General features: G+C 42.5%; 1 protein-coding gene across 4 annotated transcripts in view; it reads left to right on the forward strand.

Annotated features, from left to right (window-relative positions):
- The window catches only part of pkn1a (protein kinase N1a), a 68,781-nt gene extending 50,764 nt beyond the window's left edge, over window positions 1-18,017 (forward strand). For all 4 annotated transcript variants that reach the window (XM_085459743.1, XM_085459741.1, XM_085459744.1 and 1 more), the window contains exons 4-23: window positions 318-466; window positions 1,125-1,245; window positions 4,881-5,026; window positions 5,761-5,974; window positions 6,077-6,271; window positions 6,890-6,999; window positions 7,103-7,246; window positions 7,481-7,556; window positions 8,147-8,282; window positions 8,545-8,671; window positions 9,500-9,579; window positions 11,027-11,102; window positions 11,532-11,623; window positions 11,903-12,079; window positions 13,953-14,015; window positions 14,691-14,767; window positions 15,401-15,543; window positions 15,724-15,831; window positions 16,021-16,101; window positions 16,301-18,017. In XM_085459743.1, coding sequence (XP_085315869.1) covers window positions 318-466; window positions 1,125-1,245; window positions 4,881-5,026; window positions 5,761-5,974; window positions 6,077-6,271; window positions 6,890-6,999; window positions 7,103-7,246; window positions 7,481-7,556; window positions 8,147-8,282; window positions 8,545-8,671; window positions 9,500-9,579; window positions 11,027-11,102; window positions 11,532-11,623; window positions 11,903-12,079; window positions 13,953-14,015; window positions 14,691-14,767; window positions 15,401-15,543; window positions 15,724-15,831; window positions 16,021-16,101; window positions 16,301-16,504 — 2,519 coding nt within the window. In that variant the 3' untranslated portion in view covers window positions 16,505-18,017. The remainder of the gene's footprint in view (window positions 1-317; window positions 467-1,124; window positions 1,246-4,880; window positions 5,027-5,760; window positions 5,975-6,076; window positions 6,272-6,889; window positions 7,000-7,102; window positions 7,247-7,480; window positions 7,557-8,146; window positions 8,283-8,544; window positions 8,672-9,499; window positions 9,580-11,026; window positions 11,103-11,531; window positions 11,624-11,902; window positions 12,080-13,952; window positions 14,016-14,690; window positions 14,768-15,400; window positions 15,544-15,723; window positions 15,832-16,020; window positions 16,102-16,300) is intronic.
- The last annotated feature ends 644 nt before the right edge of the window (window positions 18,018-18,661 follow it).

Genomic DNA, 18,661 nt, shown 5'->3' on the forward strand with positions numbered 1-18,661 from the left:
TTTCCATACCAGGATGTGATGTTCTGTGTGAGGATGCTCTCCACAGCGCCTGCATAGAAATTTTTATGTTATTATTTATATTATATCATCTTGCTTGACATTGTTTGCTACAGCTTGTTTCTTCCCTTATGGCTGTGGTTGATCTCTGATCTTAAGTCACTGGATCAGTTTCCTGTACTCTCCACACAGAAATACAGTGCAATGTTATTGGAGTACTCTTGTAATTCCCTAAAGGGTATTTTCACTTTAGAGCACACCATGTGAACCCTCATCTTGTTCCTTATTTTATACTTTCCAACCTTTACTTGTTGCCACAGATGAGTGTCCTCAGTCTCCGGGGGCTGAGAGTCGTACGTCAGCCCACAAGGAACGCATCGCAGCCCTGGAGAGACAGCTCAACATTGAGCTCAAAGTCAAACAGGGAGTTGAAAATATGATCCCTGTTTACTCCAATGGATCCACCAAGGTACGGAACAGCCTACACACACACATGCACACACACACACACACACACACACATGCACACACTGTCAAGCACAGCTGAACAGGAGAAAGTGTACAGCACTGACTGCAAGGGTTAAAATGTCCAAGACAAAGATTCCCCCCTCCCAAGTGGCAGACTGTGTGCACACTTTCATGTTAGTAACCTTGCCATCTGCTGACTCATAAATACCTGATTACCTTTATTACTATATACATTGCCTTTGTTTCGTTGTCTTTTAGCCTTTCTGTTCCATCTCCACTTGTCTTACTGCTGCAGGGATATGGCACCCTGTTGATTCGTCAGTAGAATTAGTTATTTATTTGCTTTTGTTTTTGTAAAGTGACAAACATCATTCCTTTAACCTTGTATTTTATATATATGGTGAGATCTTATAATCTCATAATCAGGATCTTATAATATTTTTTTATATTTTGTCTCATATACATCCTAGTTTCTTTTTTTTAAAGATTTTATATCTTTAGCTTTAGATTTATTGATTTATAATGTTTAATCTGATGGCAAGTAAATGCAGGAAAACCTTGTTGTGATGTTCACTAACTGGTGCATAGTCTTAATGACAGTTATAATTGTCTACTTTTTCTGTCTTGTGATGTGGCTTGCTTACTGTTTGGTTCCCCAGGATAAGAAGATGCTGCAGACGGCGCAGCAGATGCTTCAGGACAGTAAGACCAAGATCGACATCATCCGCATGCAAATTCGAAAAGCTGTTCAGGCCACGGAGCATAATGACGACACACAGGGTGAGTTTAAAGGGATATAGACACATTTAACCACATTGATTGCTCTTCTTTTGTAGTACCTGTGCTTTTTGACCATGGTCTTTTCATTTCCCGAGGTACATTTTAGTGCATTTTTTATATGTCTATAAAGTAGAGAGCCATCAGAGGTTACAATTACACAGTCAGGACCATAAAGCATCAGTGCACCCATTGCTGATCCAAATCACAGTAAATTGGTCTGTTGGCAGTAAATCAGTGTGGATACAGAAATTAAATCCAACCTGCTCTATTGCATATAAAGCCAGAAAGAGTGTTAAGTTGGCCCGTACTTACATAATGTGTGAACTAAACGATCGCATATTAAATCTTGTGGTCAGCTGGCAGTGACAAGGTGCTTTTAGTCAGGTGTGTTCAATCTCACTATCCCTTTGTGGCATTTGCAGTCTCTTTTTTCTTCTTCTCTGCGTGTAATACGTTTTGTCCTGAGCAGCAGCTCCAGACAGCAGACATGAGAGAGCATAAACAGATCAATGAAGAGCCGACTCTGTTTTCATCTCTCTGCCTGGGAGAAGAAGATGAAGAGGATAGTTGGAGTTGACGCGCTGAAAGCTGTGCGTGCGTGTGTGTGTCTGTTTATATCGGTGTGGTGGCCAAATAAGGGACAGAAAAGCCTGTGAAATAGCCCACCTGGTATATTAGCACAATCAATTCGATTCACACAAAGATGCACACAAAAAAGCCTACAAAAAATGTGGTGGGCAGATTAAAAGTCTCTTTATTTTCATGTTAACGAAACACATCAGGTGTGCAGCAGTTGCATGGATATAAACACACATACCGAAGTGCAGTTGTAGATACAGTCAAACAAACATTTATTTTTTTTAACTGTGTGCTTTCTCCCTTTACTGTTGGACATTCATATTATGTGTTGTGGCAGGGCGATCAATGCCAGGGCAGGTGAACATGCCGCTATAGGGCACTAAGTGCTGTGGACCATTAAGACCCCTCTGCTGGGAAAACAGGCCGACTGATGCCGGTCACGGGAGGTGAATAGTCTGGTAAAATGTACCAGGAGAGCAGAGGGAGAGCGATGGGAGGGGGTGGAAGTAAAAAACAGATTTAAAGACGGTATATTCCCTTTGGGGCTATCTATTCCTTTCTGCTCCTGTCAGACGAGCGCCGATGGCTGTTAAAAGACAGGGTGTCTTCTAAGGGAATGAAGATGATGTCCATTTGGAAGGATTATTTAAGGGCCTTTTAAGGGCATACTTTATCCATCTGTGTCCTCCATGTGGAAAACCTAAAGGGTTTTTAATGATCTGGAGTTCTTTCCACTGCTCCGACGTGATATAAATAGTCATATAGAGGCTAATGACCACAGTAAGCAGCAGCGTATTTAAAATGTTAGCCCTCTGAAATTGTTTTAAAAGTGAAAATTAAAAGGATGAAAAGCAATGCAGCCAAGCCACAGCTTTGGCAGCATAAAAGTATCAACATATACGAACATCGTTCACAAATACGTACACTCATAGTCCACTTCATTAGGTACATCCGTTTAGCTCATCTAATGAGCCAGTAACATGGCAGCAGATTAATGCATTTAGACATCAAGTTGTGGTCAAAATGAGCTGCTGAAGCTCAAACTGAGCATCTGAATGGGAGAAGAAAGCTGGGGTTTACAGAGAATGTTCTGAAAAGCATAAGTTCTCTGGGTGAAAATGTCTTGTTTAGAGGAATATTCAGATTGCTTTGAGCTAGTAGTAAAATAACAGAAACAACCAAGGTATGCAGAAGAGCATTTCTGAATGCTAACCTTGAACCCAGATGGGCTACAGCAGCAGAAGCCTACACTGGGTGCCACTCCCGTCAGCTAAGAACAGGAAACTGAGGCTACAGTTCAGGTTACTCACTAAAACTGGACAGTAGCACATGAGAAATCATTGCTTGGTCTCATGATTCAATTTTTGCTGTACATTTACTTGGTAGGGTCAGAATTTGATGTAAGCAACATGAAAGCATGGATCCATCTTGCCTTGAATCATTGGTTAAGGCTGCTGCTGGTGGTGTAATGGTTTGGGGAAGCAGTAGGTGAGTGTATGTGTGTTGGCTGACAAAATAGCATTTAAATATCAGTGGCTGAAATCTGTTGTCATATCAGTTTTACACCAGTTAAATCTTTCTAAAATGTTAGTTTCTTGTCTTCACTGGAATAAAAGGAGGAATAATTAACAACAAAGCAGGCAAAATGTGAAAAAACAGTACACTGTCTCCATTGGCTGTGATCGTAAAGTGTTATTGTAAACATCTGTGTTGGTATTGACCCAGAATCCAACAGTCTGTGCATCTCTAATTGGATTTTCATGCTCTGATACTGAGCACAAAGGGGTGTGTTATACTAGCAGCAGCTAATGGTTCTCCAGCAGAGTTTAAAATGATGCTGCACAGCCAGATTTGGCTTTTTCTTAAACTACAATTTCAGCTTGAGCTAATGTTCGTGTTTATCAGACTAAATTGATCAACCACCACACACCCCTCCCTTTGTATTTCTTCTCTATTTGATTGTCTCTAACAGCAACCACGGCTGTATATTCTCTGGCTCTGATTCTGTCTCTCTTCTTTAAACCACACACACACACACACACACACCATATCACAGGGCTGTGTGTATGGTGTACACAGACAGTCTCCAGGCACCACACCCGGTGGAGGGGTCATCTAGCAGAGGTCTGGGCTCCAGGCAGAACACCTTATTAGGAGATAAAAGCACCCACTTCGTTCTCCACCCCTACCTCCCTCCTGTCCTTGCTTTCTCTTCTGTCTCCTGCAGTTATTTGAGCAGCTCAGAATTGTAAAAACCATCCATCCTGGTCTTCTGTCCTTCTTCTAAACCAATCTGGTGTTTGAAAGTCAAATGCATCATCTTTGAATGCCATTTGTCCAATTGTCCTTTTCCTTATCACGCTCGCACACCTCCTTCCGGCTCTTCCCATATCTGAGTGCTCTCAGTTTGTTGCCCATCATTTGAAGGCTGTATTGGTGCCATTAAGCTAAGCACTTTGCTCTAATTTGTGCTGTAGGGTGCTGCTCTTATGCTGATTCTCATATCTGGTCTTTTAAGTGAGGGAGCTTGAGCATGTTTTTAGATTTTGAGTTGAAAGCACTGCATCTCATTATAAGACTTTCTGTTTCCCACTAATGTACATTTATGAGGTACTATATTTCTGAGAAAAGCAGAGATGAAGCTACAAATTTAGAGCAGTGTTTTTGCTTTAGTCTTGCTAGCTGTTTTAAAAATGTAAATAGGTGAGAGACTTATTTTGTTTGGTTGCTCTGTTTGCTTTTAGAGCAGGGATATGGGGCTATTTGGAAGGAGAGGCTGGAATTATGCTAAGCACTGCTTGCTGGGGAACAGTCAGAGGCTGCTTACCTCCCTCTAGGCCTCGCTAATGTTTTCTTTGTTCGCCTCTTGTGTAATGCATGACAGGCATTAAGGCATTAACCTAACTTAGTATGCCCAGGGGAGTTCCCTGTAACACGCCATTGGCAAAACAGGAAAGCCTTAACGTAGCTGCCACGCGCGCAGCACAGAGACTGCGTAGGAGATTGCCATCGTGTCGGCTGTGCAGTAATGTTGTTTGCCCCTTTCCTTCACGCAGGTAACCAAGACGTGTGCGGGATGGAGCTGCGTATCGAAGAGCTGAGACATCACTACAGGGTGGAGCATGCTGTTGCTGAGGGGGCCAAAAACGTCCTCAGGCTCCTGGGGGCCAGCAAAGTTCAGGACAAGAAAGCTCTGTCTGAGGTTAGAGCGGATCCTGCTGATGTTTCGCTTTCACACACTTCAAAGCGCACACAGACACGTGTGAGACGGCAGCTGTACCGATGACATCATGCTGACACACACCTGTAGATCTTCTTCAGATCTGCTCCTTTTGTTTTCCGCTATCTCTTACTTCTGAGACTTCAGCTATCTTTGGCTTTGCCTTAGATCCTTCACAAAAATTTGATCTCTTATCAACAGTTTTTTGTTTGTTTTTTTTTGTTCACCAACATTATGGCATCTTGAGTTGTCTGGGTCTGATATGGTTTCTCGTTATACGTCGAGGAAACTCAGAGCAGGAGTGTCCCGTGATGTCAGATCCCTCGCAGAACAGTTTCAGCTGCTGAACTCTGCAATCTGTTCATAAAAATATTTGAGAGAGAGCCTCACAACAGCAGCTGCCGCGTAACGTGCTGCATTTTACCCCCACAGTGACAATGAACCACTTGTTTTCTCACCACATGCCGTGAGAGTTCTGCCGTTTGAATCCTCACTCGCACGCCTTTACTTACTCTATAAATGAACATAAAAACTCGCTCAAGCCTAACATTGTCTTTCTGCATGCACTTAAAAGCAGCAGGTCACAAAAAATGTGATTAAATTAAGGTGTGCTACTGTGATATGTGTGCACTGAGAAGTAGCATAGGACTTCTTGTTTTTTTTATGTCTGTCTGAGAGTTTAAAAGGTAGATATCGTCTGTTTCGATGCTCTGCAGGCACAGTCTCGTCTGAGCGAGGCTTCCCAGCGTTTGGACCTGCTGAGAGATTCTCTTGACCAGCGCCTGGCAGAGCTGCCAGAGGACCATCCAAAGGCCAGCATCATCAAAGAGGAGCTGGTCTTGGCCTCCTCACCTGCCTTCAGCTCCCGCCACGGCGCCCCCTACCTTCAAAACCAGTATACTACCCTCAGCAAGCCATCGCCTCTCACTGGTATGTCATACAGGCTCAGGAGAATCCTACAATATGAAGAAGAAGGTACAGAAGCGAGGAATGCATTCAGGTTGTGCCTACATTGTTTTCCTCTGTCTTCAGGTACATTACAAGTGCAGCTGCTGGGCTGTGTTGGGTTACTAGAGGTGGTCCCAGGGCGCAATAAAGGGACACCTCTCATGCTGCCCTGCTACAGCCCCGGAGACACGCGGTCCTTCATGAGGGGCAGCAAGGGGCTCTACGGACGCAGTGGCTCCGTCAGCGGGAAGACGCCAAGCAAGACAGAGGAGCTCTCCTGTGAGTGACTGTATGAGTGTGCACGTGGTGCATTTAAGGTTTTCATTTCAGCTTTTTATGTCTTCTTTGTTGGCTGTATTGGCTTTTTTTCCCCTCAACTTTGTCGTGGGTCCCTTTAGGTTCATCAGGTTAGATATTATTTGTCAGGTCGTGACAGATGCTTTAACCTCCTAAGACTTGAACTCCTCCACAACATGCATTTTAATTTCTCTTTGATATTTGGGCATATTGAGACCCGATGAAAGTAAAAACAAAGAATTACCAGATTTTTTTTTTTACCTTATTTTTGTTTTTAAGAAAAATGAGAGCCACATATGAGGATATTTGTTTAAAATTTTGATAGAACAGTTGCAGTAAAATGTCCTCGTAAGTGGATATTAGGCCCATGTAGAGCAAAATTGAGTATTTTGGTCTAAATAACCCAAAATATGATGTCCACATATGTGGACGCCAGGTCCTAGGAGGTTAAAGGCAGTTTGCAAACAGCTTTTTATAAGGTCTTAGTCCTTTTTTCCATATCTCAAAGGAACCTATTGGTCGGCGTTAATTTTTTTTTATTATTTTGTGCACTTTTGGATTCATTAATGAAGGAAATCATTGGTTTGCGTGTGTGTTTAGCTGAGGTGAGTGCGGTGCTGAAGCTGGATAACACAGTGGTGGGTCAGACTGCTTGGAAGACTGTGGGAGAGCAGGCCTGGGACCAGACGTTCACTGTGGAGCTTGAAAGGGTCAGTATACAATCTCCTTCCCACAAACTTGCACGCAGGCACCAAAGAGTTTATTTAAGGCAGCTTTTCTCTCTGTTGATACCGCTGGGTGCCTGCGCTTCAGTCGAGGGAGATGGAGATCGCAGTTTACTGGAAGGACTACCGCTCGCTGTGCGCTCTTAAGTACCTGAAGCTGGAGGAGTTCCTGGACAACCAGAAGCACAGAGTTCAGCTGGAGCTGGAGCCTCAGGGCCTGCTGCTGGCTGAGGTACACACATACCACACACCTGCAAAAAAGAAACAGCGAAATGAATGGCGAATCACTCGTACTCAAACACACACTCAGATGTGCGCGCCCACCCGTGAGCTGCCACATGCACCTGTGCTGGAAAGCGTTGCTTTGATACGTCACACTTGAAAGGCTGTTTCTGAGCGTAAAAATAAAATATGGGTGGGTTTTTTTGGTCGTTTCTTTTCATGTTTTGTTTTGTGTGTTTTCCAGGTGACCTTCTTTAACCCGGTTATTGAGAGAGTCCCGCGCCTGCGGAGGCAGAAGAAAGTCTTTTCTAAGCAACAAGGTGGGGAGCAGACAGAGCAGCGAAGAAACATTACACATTTTCTATTTCTCTTCCATTTTCTACTCAGCAGCCTGAGGGCAGTTTTATATGGAGAAACAGTAAAACTTTAAAAGTTTTATCATGACAGGAAGATGGACACTACCTGCAGTAAAACATACAACTGCTTATGCCATCAGTTCCCTGCTTTTTTTATTTAGACCACAGCACCCTCTAGTGGTGACTATTATTTTTTTTACCTTCATTTCTATAGGAAAGCAAACAGAATATAAAAACTTGAGCTAAACTCTGTAAAGGTCTGGCGTTTTTTTGTCTTATAAAAACATAAACGTGTCTTATAAAAAATATTTTTTATGATCTTGTAATTGTTAATCTGCCAGTATGTGAAAACTCTTAAATTAACATTATGTTTTTAATGCTGAAATATTATTTCTGTTTTCATCTATGAAATTTCCATTTTTAATTTTAACATTTTTTATTAAGATGCTAAATATCAGCATTCCTGAACAGAAACAAAATAGTTTTAGTGGCTGAATGTTATGTTTGATTAATTTCTGACTCTGACTAGATGTGTGTGTTTGTGCATTTTTCAGGCAAGGCGTTCCTCCGGGCTCGTCAGATGAACGTGGATATCGGAACGTGGGTGAGGCTGCTTCGAAACGCCATCCCCACCGTCAACAACTCAGGAACCTACAGTCCCAACGCACAAAGCCTCACACTCAACTCTGGGTGAGACGCATTGAGATATGTACACGCAGGTGCACACGCTTCGGTCTTTCATCGGGAGTGACGTTTGATAACCGTCAGTCAGACTTTGCTATCAAACGTAGAAGCTTTCCTTGAACCTTTTTTCCTTTTGTTTCCAGACAAAGAATAAAGCAAACGATGCCTTCCCAGCCCCGTGTCTAACTACCCTTCTGTGTTGTTCTGTCTGTTTGTCTGTGTTACACGTTGGTCTATTTGTGTGTGTGTGTATTTGTTGGTCTTTCAGGGAGATCTCAGTGGAAAAGTTGAGTCTGGACAGCGACTCTCCAATAAGAGGCGATTACAAGAGAGACATGGACATTAACACTCCAGTGAGACCGATGGAGCGAGAGGAAACCCGGGAGTTAGGGGAGGTGTGTGATGAGGGACGGGGCTTTCCTAACTAAAAAAGAAACTAAAAGTTCGAATTGGCAGGGAAAGAAAGGCGTAACAGCATCAAATACAAGTAGTGTTAAGTAATGCAGTTTAAGTAATTTTTAAAAATGTATACATTCTGGGTAAGTTTCGATGAAAGGAGGCAAGTATCAGAGAAAAAATTACAAATAAATAAAATCAAATATTTCCCCATCTTACATTGTAAGCACACTGTACTTTTCAGGGCTTGGGATGTGTTCTAGTGCCTTAACCTTGTCTAACTCCCAGGTAGCTTGCAGGAGCACAAACACTCCTTTTTTGAACACTGATTGTGAAAGAAAAAATAATTATGTTAGACTTGGCTCCATCATTATAAAGTCACATAAGCCTGTAAATCATTTTAATGACAGGAGATTTAGTTATTAAGTTAATATAATTTTAGGCATTTAACATTTAAATAATGGTCATGTGACATGAGTCTGATTTACAAGAAAATGACTGAAAGAGGAAGAGTTTACGGTATGAGTAAATACTGCAAATATTGCTGCTTTACGTCAGCTCTCCTTCTGATGTGAACAGAGACGTAAAATCGACCCACTCTCTGCTCTGTTACGGTGTCCTTCCTGTTAGCAGCACAGCCACACCTGGATGTAAAGGACTGTGGTCGACCTGGTATTTGCGGGGTTTAAAGATTTAAAATCCAGCGCAGGGTCAGTCACCATCAGCTCCAGACTGCGTCTCCTGTCTTCCATTTCATGTTGTTTTATAATCTCTGTCTCTGCACGTCTGTTCCTTTTTTGTCTCTTCCCTCGCATGTCCTCCGATAGGACCAACATCTAGTCATCGATCCCCTCTCCCCCCGAGACCTCGCCCCTGAGTCCCCTGTCCGAACCCATTCAGTTAGCAGGTACACGCACGCACACTCACCGAAACACTTTTACTTCTTTGTTTTCTAAAATGGATTTGTTTGGATTTTAATGATAAATGATGATATATAATAATGAGGATGAAGTTTATCAGACAAAAAAACATTTTGAAATGTGGCAGTAGGAAAAGCACAGGTGGAAATAAAACCAGCCATCATCTGTTTTATGCCGTTTATCTGGGGCTCGGTTGTGAGGGCAGAGAAGCCCAGACCTCTCTCCCCCCAGCCTCCCAGGCCAGCCAAGAGACAATCTCTCCAGCGTATCCTGCGTTTATCACAGGGCCTCCTCCGGTTAGGAAACGTACAGAGGTCGTTTGAGCTGTTTTGGTCTTTCAGTGGATTTGAATTCTTATTACTTTGTCTAAAACACCCAACCAACGACACCTAAATTTTCTAACTGACTTTCTACATCACAATTACTTGTGAATTGTGAAAGATCACGAGCCGGATGAGCAGCTGATCTTTGACTTTCTGGTTAAATCTCACGTCCAAGCCAGAATGTTTCTGGGCTTGAGCCTTTAGACCATACAGGCCTTTTTATGTACAGGTTAATTATGAATTGCTCAATATTTGAATGCAAGTGTGAATGAATGACCCTGACTCTTACCTACCATCTGCTGGTGTTCGCCTCAGCCTCCCTACAACCCTCCAAGCATAAAGGCCTGAAGCTTATGGATGGAGGAAACCCACTACATGTGTTCTGTTTTTTTCCCTGATGTCCTCAAAGTGACATCAGCATGGCGACAGGCTGAGCATTTTTTCTGTGCTCATCGCTACACATCTATCTTTTTTCTGGTTTTAAGAGAGTTACAAATGTAACCAGCTGCATGCACCACTGTCACTTTTTACCCAGCTGTCTAAGCACAGTGGAAGTGGGAGAAACGCTACAGCAAACCTCTGTCACAAGTTTTAAGTGCTGCTGTCCAAGTGTGCACACGTGCAAGTGTGCGTATTAACATTAAAATAATACTATGAGGAATATTTGGTTTCCTGTGCGTGTGTGAGTAAAAGCAGCAGTCAGACAGAGAGTCAGGTACCTGCAGCAGATTACGTCTGTGTACTTTCTGTATCATAGCAACCAAACACTCACCTGGAGGCACAGCGTGCCTCCAAAGCCTTTCAAGCGCTCTCAAGCGCTCCCAGCTGGGCGTTTTCAGGAGAGCAGCTGCTGCGTTATTAGCTGTCAAAAATCTTCAGACACCCGAATAAAACAGAATCATTGATGTTTTTGATAAATCCTCTGCTTTTCCTCCTGTTGCAGCTTAAAATGTCTGCTCCCCATTATTACATGTATGTATTAATGTATTATTCAGCTTGTATTATCCACACGTACACAGTCCTTATATGTGTGTCATGTAATATCAGCAGTTGTTACTTTTTGGTGTCTAGTTTAAATGTTCTTCCTCACCGTGCCTGTTGGTTTCTCCAGCAAGCAGAAGAAAGGTCCGCTGTCCCTCCAGGACTTCAGGCTCATTGCTGTTTTGGGTCGTGGACACTTTGGGAAGGTACGATTTCTTTCTAATCCAGAAAAAAAAAAAAAACTGGAACAACCGAACCAATTAATAACAACACAAAGAACAAGAGTCTTTTTCTTATTATTCCCTCAAATATACTGAAGGTCACAACAGCAAAAAAAGTCCCAGATTAACAGCTTCTCTGTTTGTGGATTCTCACAATGTGACTGTCACAACTACAATCAGGCAAACAAAAATAAAAGACAGTTTGTAAAAAAGAAAGCTTGTTTTCCTTATGCTGTTAGGTGCACATGAAGGCCACATTTTAAGTATTGGTGACTGCAGGGGGAAAAAGAAACCATATCACACGTGGATCCACTGAGAAGTTTTAAAAGCTCTAATAAAAGAAGATTTTTTTTAAAAAAAAAACAATGCTTTATATGTGTTAGAGTTAATCAGAGTGTGTCTATGTGTCTACAGGTGTTATTGTCTGAGTACAAGAAGACCGGCACGATGTATGCCATCAAAGCCCTGAAAAAAGGAGATATCGTTGCTCGGGATGAGGTGGATAGGTGTGTGCTGATGTTTATTCCTCAGCCCTGTGCTTGTGTGATGTGTGGTTGTTGTTTTTAGCCCAGAGATTAAGCGCTCCAGTAGTAGATTTACTCACAGGATTTAATTTGTGTCTTGAATCACTGTGATTACAGTTCATCTGTGGGCTGAGTGTGGGTTTTCTCATAGGCTAAAATAAACACTATCTAATTATGTTTAAATGGCCCTCTAATCTTTTTTTTTTTCTCTCCTCCTCTTGCCTCTTCTTCCACTCTTTCCTTCTCTCCTTCCTCCCCTAGTCTGATGTGCGAGAAACGCATCTTTGAGATCGTCAACATGTCGCACCATCCCTTCCTGATCAACCTGTTTGCGTGCTTCCAGACACCAGAGCACGTGTGTTTTGTTATGGAGTACACAGCAGGAGGCGACCTGATGATGCACATCCACACAGACGTCTTCACAGAGCCACGGGCCGTGTACGTAATAAATGGATTATCCTTGAAGTATTTCCATGCAAATTTTAGGCTTTCCCAGAGATTAGTCCTGATGAATTTAGTCAACCTCAGGGATCAGTTATAAACACTCATTTTATGTAGTAATCGCCCATATGTACATTAAAACACAGAGATTGTAAACAGATCCCTTCTTAAAACATCAGTTACATTAACGAGAATCCGTCAAGCACGATATCTCGACCTTCACCTCAGAGTGGGAGTCAATACTGTTAAATACACCAGTGTTTTTTCCCACTTTTTCCCACAGGGCAAACAAATCAGGGCGCTGTTCATCTGTAGTGAGTGTAGGCTGTCAGTCCACTGTTTACCTCAGCTTTCAATATGTGTGGACTTATATTTACTCTGGAGGAGGCTGTAAAATTTTGTGGAAAGAGTCCGATCGATACGTTGATGAGACGGTGAAGCGATACTGAACTGAGTTGTTGAGGATATCCTGAACTTTTTTGACATTAACAGCTGCTTTTGCCACTGTTAGCCAGTATTAGTGACATTTTCTTTGAAGTGGATCTAACTTTGTCCAACTCTGATACAATATGAGAATTTAGTCGAACTGTTTATCAAAGAGAAAGCGTGATTTTTTTTTTTTTTTTTTTTAGACATTTGAGCCTAACATTAGCCGGAATAACGTTAGCTTATGCCAACTGTTGTTGTTGTTTAGCCAGAGATAGAAGGGTCACATATATGTAATCTGTTGACAATAACTAACTGTGACAAAGTTGAGAGCAAAAAGCATCTTTGTGCACGTCTTCATGTGTTAGAGCCCTGATTTAAGCTCAGGACATGAGACTTCAGGTGAGGAGGAAGTAAGGGCGGAGAGAGGGCAGTTGTAATGAAAAGAAATTATGAAAAGGAGAAAAAAATGAAAGAGAGGTGAAAAACATATACATGTACAAATATTAAAGGGTCATATTTAGTGTGAAATAGCCGTCTGCGATCTTTAAATTCAAAGTAACTTATGTACCGTGTATGTGGCACGTCTCTTGGCACATAAGCCATACTTACACAAGACATACTAACATGATTTACAGGTACAATACACAATCTGTACCTTTTCTAAATATTCTTAATTACTTAAACATCTTCCAGTACCCTGCTCTGTTTGCACACTACAGCCTGGGTTTGCCATTTTTATCTGTACTTTACTCTTAATAACTGTACAGTACTCTGTTTTTGTAACTTTTGTCCATAATGTAAATATGTTTGTGTGCGTTTCTGTTCTGTGTCCTGTTCTGTTTGTATGTGTGCGTTGTTTTTGCTGCTGTTACAACCAATTTTCCCTTGTGGGACAATTAAAGGATTATTCTATTCTATTTTATGATTTGTACATGTGCACTGCTGAGCATTAGGACAGATGTGAAAACCTTTTAGAGATGCGCTGTATTAGACTGAATGTTTTAAAGGCCTTCCATCCTCCAGAAATCTGTTGAAGTTATGTTTGTTTATTTGTTAGATTTCTGCACAAGTTGAATTTATCCTGGGATTATCATGAGGTCACCAAACTCTCATCAGTGAAGAGAAATGAGGGAGACGCCACAGCATAAGCACACCCACACAGTCTAAAAAGATCCGCTGAAATAAGTGAAGCCATCTGTATGAGGTTTACAGTGGGTGTGCAGGGTCTTTTAAGGACATAATGCCAGAAAACCCTCAGCACTATTACTGCTGTCCCCATACCGAGGAGTTCAACAGCTGGGGAGCAGCTGTTTGTCAGGCCTCAGACAGCAGATTTGGTTACAGTGGCTAGTGGTCTGAAAGCAGTATGTCTGTTATTAATATGAAGTTCCCATTTTATCGCGTCTAACTGGAGGTTGATTTTCTCTGCTTTTGGCTTCAGGTTTTACGCAGCCTGTGTGGTTCTCGGACTTCAGTTCCTCCACGACCATAAGATTGTGTACAGGTGAGTCGAGCCCACACAAACCTCTTAACTGATGTAAAACTGAGCTTTCTTTCACCTCAGGAAGCATCAGACTAATAGAAACGTCAAAGATCGATGTTAAATCGAGCTCTTAATTTCTAAACATTTCTGCCAGCATAGGTTGAAATGTCAGTCTAAGTTTTGCAGTTCAGTTAGAGGACCCAGATACAGCAAATAGGAGCTTCAACAGTGGGAGGTTTATTTTATGAAACTTTACACACTTTGCCTCATTATGGGGCAGGAAAATCCCAAAAGTTAAATAATCCAAAAGAAACCAGAGCAAGGTAAACAGACAGTCTGACAAAGGAAAGAGTGTTTATACACTTGGTGTGACTGACAATCAGCAGGAAACCAAAAACCCCAGAGACACACAAAGGCTGAAACACTTTCAAAATAAAGGCGCAAACAAGGAATAACACAAAACCCGAAGCTGAAAAAATATCAGGTACCACATGCTGGATCATTCAGGGCATCCAGAAGCTGTAGGATTCATCCCCGGGGTACTGAGTGTCGCACCATCAGGCTGACGTTTGCTGTGAGCATTATTGTACAGGCTCAGTTTAGTACAGTCTGCTGGGATTACAGTCAGTTCACAGAGAGAGTTTGTATCTAAATGCTGTACGAAGATACTGATCCTGCATGTTTTCTCCCTTTCAGAGATCTCAAGCTCGACAACCTGCTGCTAGACACAGATGGTTATGTGAAGATCGCTGACTTTGGACTCTGCAAAGAAGGTGGATCTGTGTATTACTGACAGACGGTCTTTTATTTGTTTTTGTCTTTGCTTCGGGATACAAATTTACTTACAACCGGAAAACAGTGTGATGTTTTTAGTCTGTCAGGGAGCCTGAAAAGCAGGTCAACCGAACCCTGCCTTGAGCTCAGAAACACCATAGGTGACCTATTAGCTTCTCCATATTATCCAACATCTGTTTGTATGGTTACAATGAAGGGTGCCCATATTAAACATGGCCTCAATATCAAATAATAAGGTCAGCATATGAAAAAGCTGCTGTTGCCCAAGCCTTTGTTACAAGGGGTCACCACAGCAGGTATCTCCACATCCCCAATCACGAGAAAGTTGAGGCTGAGGCAGAGGATAGGCTGATGGGCTGCAAAAAAAGCCTCTGTGTAAGATAAATAACCCTCATTTTGAACTGTGAATCATGGAAAATGTCTCCAGTAAAGCAGTTGGAAATTGGCGTAATACCTCCACTCGATTCTGAAATTTAAACAGATGTCGGAATATGAGTGATTAAACAGTACAGAGTGGCAGGTTTTCATCATCTGAAGTTCAGGTAAATTAAGAAGTGATTTTGTTTCTCTTTTAGCTTTCAGAGATCATTTTTTTCGTTTTTTTTCTGCAGGAATGGGTTTTGGTGACCGGACCAGCACCTTCTGTGGGACTCCGGAGTTTTTAGCCCCCGAGGTCCTGACAGACACGTCTTACACCAGAGCCGTAGACTGGTGGGGCCTGGGGGTCCTCATCTATGAAATGCTGGTGGGAGAGGTAAGAGCTAGCCCTCTGTCACTGGTCATGGAGTTATTATAGCCACGTGTTAGTTTGATCTGGTGCCGATTAATTACTCGTGTTCGCTGTAGTTAAATGCTGATTTTGTTTTAAATGACAGAATATCAAAAGTGGATTCAGTGAACTGTGCTTTTGTGTGACCGGTGTATTTTTTTGTAGTCTCCTTTCCCAGGGGATGATGAAGAGGAGGTGTTTGACAGCATTGTGAATGATGAAGTCCGCTACCCACGCTTCCTCTCCACTGAGGCTATTGGCATCATGAGGAGGGTAAAGCAAAAACACACACACACACACACACATTCGCTCGCTCATGCACACAAACTGTATGTGACAAATGCTGCACTTACACGTGAAACACTGAATCAGTCCGACATCCTCACTTACTCACAGTCAGACAGTTGATGCTTCACTGTTATAGCCACTCGTCATTTCCTATTCTCGTGTGTCTGTGTGCAGCTGTTAAGGAGGAACCCAGAGAGAAGGTTGGGATCTGGTGAGAAGGATGCAGAGGAGGTGAAGAAGCAGCCATTTTTCAGAGTAAGTAGACTTAAAGGTACCTAGGCAACTTGTTGGGGGTGAGAACGCAAGATGGAGATTCGTTAGCAAACACTGAGAGGTGGAAGAGGTTTTTCTCGTGTGTTTACAGCCAGACTGTTATGGTGGTTGTTTCGAAGCCCTTTGAATTGCAGCTTTAATTGCTCTTCTTGCTCTTATTCTTGTCCGTCTCTCCCTCCAGAGCATGGACTGGGAGGCGCTGCTGCAGAAGAAGTTGCCCCCTCCCTTCGTCCCGTCCATCGGCGGCAAAGAAGACGTCAGTAACTTTGACGAGGAGTTCACCACGGAACCTCCGACGCTCACGCCTCCACGTGAGCCCCGTGCGCTCTCCCGCAAAGACCAGGACAGTTTCCGGGACTTTGACTACGTCTCTGACCTCTGCTAGTGGACCCGAAGCCAACAGATCTCGAGGAACGTTGGATTTCGACGACTTCGCGACAGTTTCAGCCGGAGCACAGAGATATGTCTCAAGCTGACTGTCCGTGCTCGTCTGTCGCTTCTTGTTACACTGTGAATGAATGAAACTGAAGACGAAGAGACTGTGTTTTGTGTGTCTGCAGAGTTTTAAAGATCATGGACTGAGCAAATGAAAGCCTGGACAGAAATTAGTTGGGGTTATAATGTTTTATCACAAACAAAGGCCCCCCTTTCCAGTCATTGTACGAAACTGCAGTGGGTTTTGTATCTTGCAGACTTTTAAAAGTCTCTTCCCGTCGTCTTAGACGTCTCGGCAGTCGCCAGTGCAGCTGTGAGAGGAGGAGCTTGCTGTATTTTTGTACTTTTGACTGTTTAGGGGTTGCTCAGTGGCCTCTCATACCAATGCCTTACATTTATACTTGTATTTGTTCCACAGAAAAAAAGCATTTTGTTTTACTTTGTGGCCCTTTGTGTACAGCAGCAGGGCGAGGAGGGATACAGTGTGCTGCAGAAACTCCTCTATGTTTTTGGAAGAGAAAAAAAAGACACTCAGAGCTGATACCCATCAGTCTTTTGACTGCTTTTAGGTGTATTATTAGTTAACTAATGGGTAAAGAACCACTGTCCTGCTTCGCTGCAGTGGACCTTCCTTTGGATGTCCACCAACTACTTTTTAAACTTGGGTTGCTCGGATTTTACAAGAGCAGTTGACTCGTCCTTTTTAGTTGAATGTTTGGGTTTTAGGAAGAATTTGATATAAATGTGTAGCACACACACACACACACACACACACACACACACACACACATAACCGTCAGCATAAAAGCTTTGAGGAAAACATTTATTATTCCAGAAGCAAAAATCTGAACACTAAACTGTGATGTACAAGTAATAAACTGCTCTTTATGGGTTTGGAGACACGTTCATCCAGTCACCTGAGTGCTACCAGAGTTTTGTGAACATGAAGTAAGTGATTTCCCTCCGAGGCGATTAAATCTTTAACCTCACTGGCTGTAAAAGTTGTTTTAGTGTCTGTTTTCGGCGCTTAAGCCCTGACAGGTTACGCTCTGGCTGCTGCGGTCGCTGTGGCGGTTTCCGAAACTTGTTGATGTCTAAGTACTTGTGGAAACTCTGCGGGGCGCCATAAGCAAAACAAACATGAGCTGCTTTTCCACAGTAGAGCCAATTAGAGAGGCGAGAGCTGGCGTAGACCTCTGGTAATACCTTTGATGATATCTGTAGGAAAACCATGAGCCAACAGTGAAAACCTGTGTAACACACAAGAGCAGTGGTTTGTTGTTAAGATGTATGTGCGGTGGTGTGGATTTTACCTGTCTTGTGTACAACAGTACAGAACCATGTGAGTATGAGATGACATATTTTATAAAGAAAACCGTGAGTGAATGTGTGTTTATTGTCATCATGGGACGGGGGAAAGGGGCATCTCAAATTCATTTAAATAAAAATAACACAGTAATGTATAGATGGATGCACGTTTAATTTAGTATTTGTGAATGAATGGAGCAGGATGCAGATGGCTACTCACCTGCTGCAGTGATTGAATAAATACTCACCGGCCACTTTATTAGATACGCCTGTTTTACTGCTCATTAACTCAAACATCTAATCAGCCAATCACATGGCAGCAACTACGTGCACTTATGCACCTCTACAGTGATTTGGCGGTTTTCTGAGTGAAAATGTCTTATTGATGTAAGAGGAGTGAGGTCAGGAAAAAAAGAACCACTTGCTAAATACAAAGTATGTAGAAGAGCATGTCTAAACGTGCAACGTGTTGAACATTAAAGCAGATGGGCTACAGCAGCAGAAGACCACTATGGCTATACGAGCTGAAGTCAGCATGAAAGCATGGGTCCATCCTGACTGTTATCAGTGGTTCAGGCTACTGCTGTGTAATGCTGTGGATTACATTTTAAGACAGTTCTCAAATGGTATTAGCAAGGTGTACCCAATAAAATGGCTGGTGAGCGTATACAGCCCATTATCACAGATTCTGTATCAACATTTTTCAGTACATTCATTCAAACCTGCCAGAGCAGGACTAAAATGAAATTAGAGGATAAATAGTTTATTCTCCTGATGGACAAAGTCAAATTATGTCATT

This window comes from Copadichromis virginalis, linkage group LG6, assembly GCF_057382275.1.
Source record: "Copadichromis virginalis isolate Kocher_CV1m ecotype Utaka linkage group LG6, C_Virginalis_male_GT1.1, whole genome shotgun sequence".
NCBI lineage: Eukaryota > Metazoa > Chordata > Actinopteri > Cichliformes > Cichlidae > Copadichromis > Copadichromis virginalis.